At 36.5% G+C, this 9,772-nt stretch overlaps 1 protein-coding gene across 3 annotated transcripts in view; it reads left to right on the top strand.

Annotated features, from left to right (window-relative positions):
- KDM1A (lysine (K)-specific demethylase 1A) overlaps nucleotides 1-9,772 on the top strand; it is an 89,265-nt gene that overhangs the window by 30,838 nt on the left and 48,655 nt on the right. For all 3 annotated transcript variants that reach the window (XM_006862329.1, XM_006862327.1, XM_006862328.1), the window contains exon 2: nucleotides 2,004-2,169. In XM_006862329.1, the coding sequence (XP_006862391.1) occupies nucleotides 2,004-2,169 (166 nt within the window). The remainder of the gene's footprint in view (nucleotides 1-2,003; nucleotides 2,170-9,772) is intronic.

Below are 9,772 nucleotides of genomic sequence, written 5' to 3'. Positions count from 1 at the left end.
GAGCTGATCTTTGAAATTTTCTGTTCAGCTCTTGGACCTCCTCATTTCTTCCATTTGCTTTAGCATCTCTATGCTGGAGAGCAAGTTTCAGCTTCTCTTCTGACATGCATTTTGACCTTTTCCTTCTTTTTTGTCTTCTCAGTGACTTTTTTTGCTTTCTTCATGTGTGATGTTGTTGATGTCATCCCACAACTCTTCTTGTCTTCAATCTTTAGTGTTCAATATATCAAATCTGTTCTTCTGATTATCTCTCAATTCAGATGGGATATATTCAAGGTCATATTTTGGTTCTTGTGGACTTGTTTTTATTTTCTTCAGCTTCAGTTTGAATTTTCATAAGAGTAATTGATGGTCTGGTCCACAGTCTGCCCCTGGCCTTGTTTTCACTGATAATATGGAGCTTTTCCATCGTCTCTTTCCACAGATGTATTCAATTTGATTTCTGTGTATTCTATCTGGCGAGGGTCATGTGTGTAGTTATCTCTTATGCTGTCTAAAGAAGGTATTTGAAGTGAACAAATCATTGGTTTTGCAGAATTCTATCATGTGTTCTCCAGCATAATTTCTATCACCAAGGTCATATTTTCCAACTACTGATCCTTCCTCTTTGCTCCCAACCTTTGCATTCCAATCACCAGTAATGATCAGTATACATCTTGATTCTATTTTTGATCGATTTCAGATTGAAGAAATTGGTAGAATTCTTATATTTTATCTTCACTGACTTTAGTGGTTGGTGTGTAAATTTGAATAATAGTGGTATTAACTAGTCATCCCTGTAGGTGCATGGATATTATCCTATTACAGACAGCGTTATACCTCATGACTGATCTGGATATGTTCTTTTTGACAATGAATGCAACACCGTTCCTTTTCAATTTGCCATTCCTGGCATAGTAAACCACGTGGCTGTCAGATTCAGAATAGCCAATTCCAGTCCATTTCATCTCACTAATGCCTAAGATATCGATGTATATGCATTCCATTTCATTTTTGACAACTTCCAATTTTCCCAGATTCATACTTTGTACATTCCATGTTCCGATTTTCAATGGATGTTTACAGCTGTTTCTCTTCATTTTGAGTTGTGCCCCATCAGCAAATGGAGGTCCTGTGGGCTTTTCTCCCACTGGCTTTACTCCATTTGTGTCATCATGGTCATCTCTACTTTGAGGAGACATCTCTTCCCCAGTCGCATTTTAAGTACCTTCCAACCTGAGGGGTTCATTTTCCAGCACTATATCTGATAGTGTTACTTAACTAGTCTTAAGGTTTTCAGTGACTAAATATTCGGAAGTAGTTTGTCACTCTTTCTTCCTAGTCTGTCTTTGTCTGGAAGCTCATCTGAAACCTGTCCACCATGGATGACTCTGCTGGTATTTAAAATGCCGGTGGCATAGCTTTCAGAATCACAGCAACTCATAAGCCACCACAGTATGACAAACTGACAGACTAGTGGTGGCCATTTGATTTTCAGTGGAAACTTCACTTTAAATTTTGAGAAGATCTGTGCACATGCATAGTAGAAACCTCCAGTGGTGGTGTTGGGGTGTCCATTCGCTCAGGCATCTCATGTAGTCATCAGAATGGAGATGCACAGACAGTGAGAGACCAATGAACAGATACCAAAAAAAGAATGTCCTCACCTGTATCTCCGGTTCTGTCAAGCGTTCATGGCTGCTCTGATCCTTCCCCTGCTTGGTTTCTCCGAAGATGGTGGCTCCAGGTGCAGTTGAGCATCTTGAATTAGAAATCAATGGATTTCTTGATTCTGCTACAAATTCCCCTAGCTGTAAAAGTTACAGATTGTGCTAAATCTGAACTGAAATGAACTGACAAGGTTTTTTTATTAGGTTTTTTGTTTTTAACAATAACTTGTTACCTTTGCCTATTTCTCTTAAAAATTGAAATTAGAATGCAATTCTTCATTGATGGTTCCAAATAGAGTCTATGATTTTAGATGTTCAGTGTATTTAGCTTTCCCTGGTATAATCTCCACATAGGTAGAATACAGAGAGATGGATGAAAGCTTGGCCAACCTCTCAGAAGATGAGTATTATTCAGAAGAAGAGAGAAACGCTAAAGCAGAAAAGGAAAAGAAGCTTCCGCCACCACCCCCTCAAGTGCCACCTGAGGAAGAAAATGAAAGTGAACCTGAAGAACCATCTGGTGAGTTACAATAATGAACTAGTTTTGTTTTGTCTTTAACCTGACAATAACTGAATTTATTCTTACTCTGCAGTCATGTGCTTTCCTTTTTGATTTTGGGCCTCTTGCCATGTGTGTCTCAGTACATGTGCGTGCGTGCAGATGAAATACATACATACTTAATATGCATACATGTCGTTGTTGTTAGTGCCATCAAGTGGGTTCCAACTCATAGCGAACCTGTATAGGTTTTCTGAGGAGCGACTGGTGAGTTTGAACCTCTGGCCTTGCAGTTCAAACTGACTTTGAGGTCAACTGCTTATCCTACAGTACCACAAGAGGACTCCATATGTCTGTATCGTTGTTGTTGATGGTGTGCCGTGGAGTCAGTTCCTACTCATAGCAACCCCTTAGAGGGTTTCTGAGGCTTTAGAGGGTTTCTGAGGCTGTAAATCTCAGAAAGCCTCATCTTTCTTCCACGGAATGGCTGGTAGTTTTGAACTGCTGACCTTGAGGTTAGCAGCCCAACTCGTAACCAATATACTACCAGAGCTCCTTGTGTCTGTATATTTAGTAGGAAAATGAAGGCTGCAGTAGAAGGGTAGTGGCAATTTAAGGCTGTTGGAATGTGGGAGACAGACAATTAGAGAAAACATACAGTGTGCTAGATCCAAAGACCCAAATCTGTGATAGTAGAATTTATTTAAATTCTGAAATTGTCCTGACTAAATTACATATGTACCACATGGTTAGATACTTTGTGATAAAACCTTCATGGCATGGGTCAGTTAGTTAGAGTTCTTTTACCTGATGAACAAATGTAAAAAATATATTCTGAGTTCCAAAGGAAGAGGCCCAAGTGTTTATTATTATTTAGTTGTTAGTTGTCCAATCAAAGGAGTGGTGTAAGAAAAAATCATCAAGTGATTCTAAGCTTACACAAGCTTTCTTATTACATGGAAAGTTAATCAGAGTCTGTAATATTTGGTTTCCGAGCTTCAAACAGTTTTAAAGAATTTTCAGGAACATCCTGAATCCTAGCTTTCTGAGGATGGGGGACCAATCAGGAATAATCTTCTTTCTGTTTTTCCTGGAGAGACCAAGCAAAAGCAGAGTCTTAACAAGTTTTTCCCTATCTTCTATCCTAATAAATAGCATCTCATTATCTCTTCTTGATACCAAATCAAATTTTGACTAAATGCTTCTCCTAGAGTTAATTTTTATATTTCCACTAGCTACAGGCCCTTTCACCTCATCAATTCTTTTTCAGTCCTGCACCTTTTAAAACAAAATAACTTGTTTTGGATCCCCTGTGTTGATTTTTGCAGAAACCTAGATTAAGACATCATTCATTTGAGACGTTTTATATTTCAACAACAGTTTTGGGGGTGGTGGTGGTTCTTTTCTATGATATTTTTGTAAATCACCAGAAGCTGTTTGTTTTGCTATTAAAACAAACAAAAAAAATACCAATTTCATGTGAGGATTGCAAAACAAATGTTAATTGAAATTTAGTTTTAGATATTTTCAAACAAATTGATAAAAACCGGAAAATAAAATTTATTAAGTTATGGTGACTCTAATAATATAGTAAAGGAATTTCATTTGAAAAACCATTTTTAAAAAGATTGCTGGGTTCAGTTCATCTCAAGAATCAGGTTTTCTGAGATGGTTTTCCTAAAACTTTGTTAAAGTAACTTCTTGAGCAACTCCAACCTCCTTGGGAGGTTTCTAGTTTCAGTGGTGTACATTACCTTTGGGATGAGCTTTTTTTGTATACCTCAACAAGCTCTCTCTTTGTTGATTTTTCTTCCTCCTCTTGCCTGTCGTTTAGCTCTCTCCTTTTTTCCATCCGATCTCCAACCTGTAACTTTTCCTCTTTAGTTTTTTGTCTCCTTTTTAATTCTTGCTTTTCTTCTTTTGTTCCTTGAGGCTGCTGATCTCTTAATTAAGTTCAAGGTCCCTAAGGATTGTTCAGTGATGATCTGATCTCTCAGATGCTGCCCTCGTTCTTTTTTTTTTTTTTTTTGTGATTGGCACATGTATCAAGTTGGTAAACACCTAGTTTGTTTTCTCACAATTTTAAACCAATTCTTGGCACTTGGTGTTTTCTTTTTCTTGTGAGAGGGAGTTTAAATTCTGTTTTATTATTTCATAAATGTCAGTCACTGTTCACATAAAAAGTAAATGTCCTGAGATTTACAGAATTGTCTTTATTTTGTTTTCCAGTTTCCTTCAAGTGGTTTAGTTTAAATAAGTTACCTTAGTATTTTGGTGCAAAGTTAGTTTTGTTTCTTAGACTTAGGATATCTTCAGTATTCAGAAATGTGTTGATAACATACATATTAGTTGTGGTTGTGAAAATAAAGATATTTTTCCTTTAATACAACTTAAAAACTTCTGAAAAACTCTGGGGTGCATTAGGGAATTACTTTTCTCTGTAAAGCAACAATGGCGGTGTACTGACCTATATGGGAAAGAAGTAGATGGGACCCTGATGGTGAATCATAAAATTATCAGGTGAGTGTCAGTATTTTTGAACTGTCCAAGGTAACTAGATCTATTGTCTTATCAGAACCATTCTTCTACTGGAAGGTTTTTAATCAAAAATTGAATTGAAGCATTGCCATATAGGTTTTTTAAAACCTTGAGAGATGATGTGTGTGTGTGTGTGTTTTTAACTGTACCTTTTCTTTATATCAATTATTTGGGGCATTATACAACTAGAAATTAACTTATTCTCTTAATATGTAAGGTTTGCATGCATTTCATTCTTACTGTGTTTTAAATTTACTTATAAAATTATAATTTTCCAATATGTTAATTTAAAAAATCCATTTTATTGTGTTTTAAGTGAAAGTTTACAGAGTAAATTAATTTTCCATTCAGTAATTCATACACAGATTCTATGACATTGATTTGTAATTTCTGCTGTTTGTCAGCACTCTCCCCTTTTCCACCCTGGGTTCCCTGTTTTCATTTATCCAGGCTTCTGTTCCTTTATGCCTTTACATCTTTGTTTCTGGGCAGATGTTACCCTTTGGTCTCATATAGTTGATTGTTTCAAAAAGAGCACATTCCTCACGAGTGTTAATGTTTATTTTCTTAGGTGAACCTATTATTTAGTTAAAAGCTGGCCTCTGGAAGTGCCTTCAGTTCCATGTTATAATGGTATTTTAGGGCAGTAATCTTGGGGTTTCCTCCAGCCTCTATCAACCCCATAAGTCTGTTCTTTATTTGAATTTGAGTTCTATTCTACATTTTTCTCCCATTCTAACCAAGCTCTTCTACTGTGTGGCATCCATGGTTAGAACAGTCAATAGGGTAGCTGGGCACCATTTAGTTTTTCTGGTATCAAGCTAGAGGAGGCTATGGTTTGTGTGGGCCATTAATCTGTTGGACTAATTGCTTTCTGTGTCATTGGTTTTCTTTACTCTCCTTTGTTCTAAACTGGAAGAGACCACTAATTATATCTTGGGTAGTACTCAACAACTAGAATGTTGTTGTTAAATACTGTTGAGTTGGTTCCAACTCAGAGCGACCATGTATAGGGTTTCCAAGGAGCAACTGATGGGTTTAAGCTGCCAACCTGTGGTTCGCACTGTAGTGCCACAGGAGAAGTCCAGGATGTAGAACATTTTATTTATATACTATGTTGTGCCGTTTGATCTTGATATCCCTCAAGCACAGTGTTAATTTTAAGGAGAATAAAATATTTGATTACTTATGAAAGTAGAAGTTATGCTTAAGTCAATGGGTCAAATCATTTGACTAGAGAAAGTTCCTATAGCAAAAAACTGAGAGGTATCTAGAAAGAAAGGTTAGAGCCATGTTATGGATAGCCTTGCTGGTCAGGCTAAGGAATTTGACTCCTTGCCTTATAAGCATTGGGAAAGTCAGATCAGGGTTAATACAAGTTTTTTTAGCAAGAAGGGTTATGCCAAAATCCATACTTTGGGAAAGTCAGTATGCTCTGTTGTAATGGTAAATTCAGGAGTTAAAGAGTTAAGAGTCTGGGCTTGGAGAGATAGCTACTAATGCTGTTTAATAGATTCTGGCCAGTGGAAAAGTGTTTGTACTATCAGAGTTGAATTTTTGTAGAAAGAAGAGGTTGGATTTTTGTTGTGTTTATTTAATTTGAAAGCCAAATTCTCTGATTTGGCTTAAAAATTGTGTTTAGATTTGTCAATTTTTGAGGATAACAATATTGTAGTCATGTGGTAGTCACAGTGGGTAAATATATTTTTCATACTTACTGTTGTTTATATTTAAAACTTACATTATTTGGTTTTCTTCAGCATTGCCAATTTTACTTTTATATTCACTATTAATTATTTTAGCAAATGGTTTTTATTTGGCTTCCTACTAACCTTTTCTGTGAAGGTGAAGTGTTTCTCTTTTTAAGTCAAAGCGCCTGAACCTGACCAGTTGTCCTTGGAATTGAGTGTGTTTGATTATTAATAGTGTAACATAATAGTGTAGCTGCTATGAAGTAGAGTAAAATCTCTTTCAGTTGGATTTGATTTATTTAGAATAATTGTTGCTTTGTTAAAGTAGTCACCTACTAGAGAAACACTTTTTATTTCTTTGTTGGTTCAGTTTTTTACCCTTTGTACCTTACACTGTTCCTCACTGAGTTTCAAATTAGTGATGTTTCACTGTATTTACTGACTAGCTCCTACTCAGCTTTGAAATTTGCACCCTACCCCAACTTCTTCTCAGCTGTTGAAATTTATCAGAAAAAATGTCACTAGTAGTACCTGGATTTAAATGTTGTCTTAAGATAACTATTTTCGGTAGAGAATCTGGGTTTGAAAGGATGTCATTTTTGGAGAAGTTAGAATTAGCTTAGTTATGCATAATCTGAGACTTCTGTGGAAATGTAAAATAAATAAAAGGAAATTTGAAGTGTGACTTTCTCAAAACTTCTTCGTGTTAAATAATTTCTCAAAAGTATGTTTATACATATATATTCTCACACACGAGGGGACTTAAAAAAGTTGTTGGAGAAATTCCATTATCTTTTAGTTCCAGTTCCCATGAACTTTTTGAAACCTTCTTGTGTATGTCTATACATATTATCATGTGTAGATTTGTGTCTGTGTGTGTATTGGTTTCCATGCTCAGTGATGGGCTAAACATCTTGTAGTGAAGTCAGAGGTTTAGCTCTTCAAGTTAATTTTGTTAGATATTGTTTGTTGATCACTGATAGTTATGTATAATAATCTATTTTATTCAAAGATCATAGGAAGAATTATTTTACCTCCTTATTTATATTCTTATTTGAACCAAAAAGACATACTCGATCTCTTTTCTGTTTTGCATGGTGAGTATGTGTGTGTTTTAAGAGACATAGATTATTTAATTAAATAACAAAGTTCATTGAAATGAGCAATTGATAGGATGAAAATTGTTGTTAATATTTTAATAAATTTTGGGTCCCTGTTCATGTACTAATCATACTGTAGGTTGAAAGTGTTTTCAGTTTCATGTAGAACAAGATGCAACCTGAATTACTAAAAATATTAAGTTACAGGAAATAAATGAAATGTATTTGTAGGGGTAGAATAGTTTAGTTTTAGATACAATGAAATTCATAAGGCAGAACCTTTCAGGCTCTCCTTTAGAATTTATAATAGGATTTGACCAGAGAAGAGTCGAGACCTGATTTCCTTACTTTAAAAGAAAAAACCCACTGGTCCTAATACTGTCACTGTATGCTTGTCTAGGCCTTCTTTTAAAAGGCACTCTGCTTCTCCTTTGTTGCAGCCCTACTGGTAGCAGTCAGGAGCAGACTTGGGTAGCGTGGTTGCCAAGTACTTGGTGGGCTTGTCTGTGTGGAGAGTTGTTTTGATTTTTTTACATAAGGCCATTACTATTCTCAAATGGTTTATCCCAGATTTCTCTTTATGTGTACAAATGGACTCAGCAAGATGAATATTGACTCAGATTTTCCCTACAGGAAGGATGATAGAATTCCACTACAACTCTCTAGTTAGCAGAAGACCCTCTTTTATAGATTTACCAGAGGTGGCTGGGGAATTCATTCCTGACCTAGTTGCCTATGTTGCTCTTTTGGCCTGCTAGTAGAAATTAGTGCTTGAATTAATTTGAACTCTCTTTATATGATAAATACATTTAGAATAAGACCTGGGATTAATTTTCTTGCTGTTTAGCATCATCATCATTTTGATATGTTCTATTGGAGTTGTGCTCCAAATAGAATTACTGGAGGGCTGAGAAAAAAAGTGTCCCAGACTGAAAAGGTAATCAAGATCAATTCAACAGAATTCTTTAAAACAAGATGGGTCAGAATTGGGAGCGATACTAAAAATAGACATATAGCACTATACAACACATGCACTCCACGCTCTGAGAATCTATGTTGTTGTTGTTGTTAACTGCTGTTCTGATTCACGGCAACCCTATATAGAGTTTCCGAGGAGTGGTTGGTGAGTTTGAACTGCCAACCTTGTGGTTCAAACTGACCTTCTGGCTGAATGCTTATTCTATATAGCACCACATTAGGACTCGAGAGAATAGCCTACTATTAGTCATAGATATATAAATGTGTAATGGAAGTGCTCTTAAAGTGCTAAATTTCTGTATAAAAGTTCTAGAGAGACTTTGTTTTTGTTTTGTGGTTACATGCCATCGAGTCAGTACCAACTCATAGCCACCCTATGCACAACAGAATGAAACACTGTCTGATCCTGGGCCATCCTCACAATTGTTGCCTCTCTTGAGCCCATTGATGCTGCCACTTTGCCAATCCATCTCGCTGGGGGTCTTCCTCTTTTTCTCTGACCTTCCACCTTACCTTTCTCCAGCGACTGGCCCCTCTTGACAATATGTCTAAAATATGGGAGATGAAGTTTGTCCATCCTGGCCTCCAAGGAGCACTCTGGCTGCACTTCTTCCAACACAGATCTGTTTGTTCTTTTGGCAGCCTGTGGTGCTTTCAATATTCTCCTCCAACACCATAACTCAAAAGCACCAGTTCTTAAACACAGTCTTCTCTATTCACTGTCCAGCTTTCACATGCATATGAAGTTACTGAAAATACCATGGCTTAGGTCAGGCGCATCTTAGTCCTCAAGCTGTCATCTTTGCTCTTCAACACTTCAAAAAAGTCTTGTGCAGCAGATTTGCCTAATGCAATACGTTGTTTGATTTATTGACTGCTGCTTCCATGAGTATTGATAGTTGATCCAAAGTGACTTGAAGTTCTTGACAACTCTAGTCCTTTCTCCGTTGATAAGAATGCTGTTTATTGGTCCAGTGGTAAGGATTTTTGTTTTCTTTACATTGAGAAGCAATCCATAGCAAAGGCTGTGTGCTTTGATCTTCATCAGTAAATATTTTAAATCCTCTTCACTTTCAGCAAGCAAGGTTATATCATCTGCATATTGGAGATTGTTAATGAGTCTTTCTCCAATCCTGATGGTTTTCTTTATATAACCCAGATTCTCGATTATTTGCTCAGCGTACAGGTTGAATAAGTATGGTGAAAGACTACAACCATGGCGCACACCTTTCTTAATTTTAAACCATTCAGTGTTCCCATGTTCTGTTCGAACAACTGCCTCTTGGTCCATGTACAGATTCCTCATGAGCACAATTA

This window comes from Chrysochloris asiatica, unplaced genomic scaffold (assembly GCF_000296735.1).
Source record: "Chrysochloris asiatica unplaced genomic scaffold, ChrAsi1.0 scaffold00047, whole genome shotgun sequence".
Classification (NCBI taxonomy): domain Eukaryota; kingdom Metazoa; phylum Chordata; class Mammalia; order Afrosoricida; family Chrysochloridae; genus Chrysochloris; species Chrysochloris asiatica.
The sequence above is the reverse complement of the archived record's forward strand: the minus strand, read 5'-3'. Positions and strand labels throughout refer to the sequence as shown.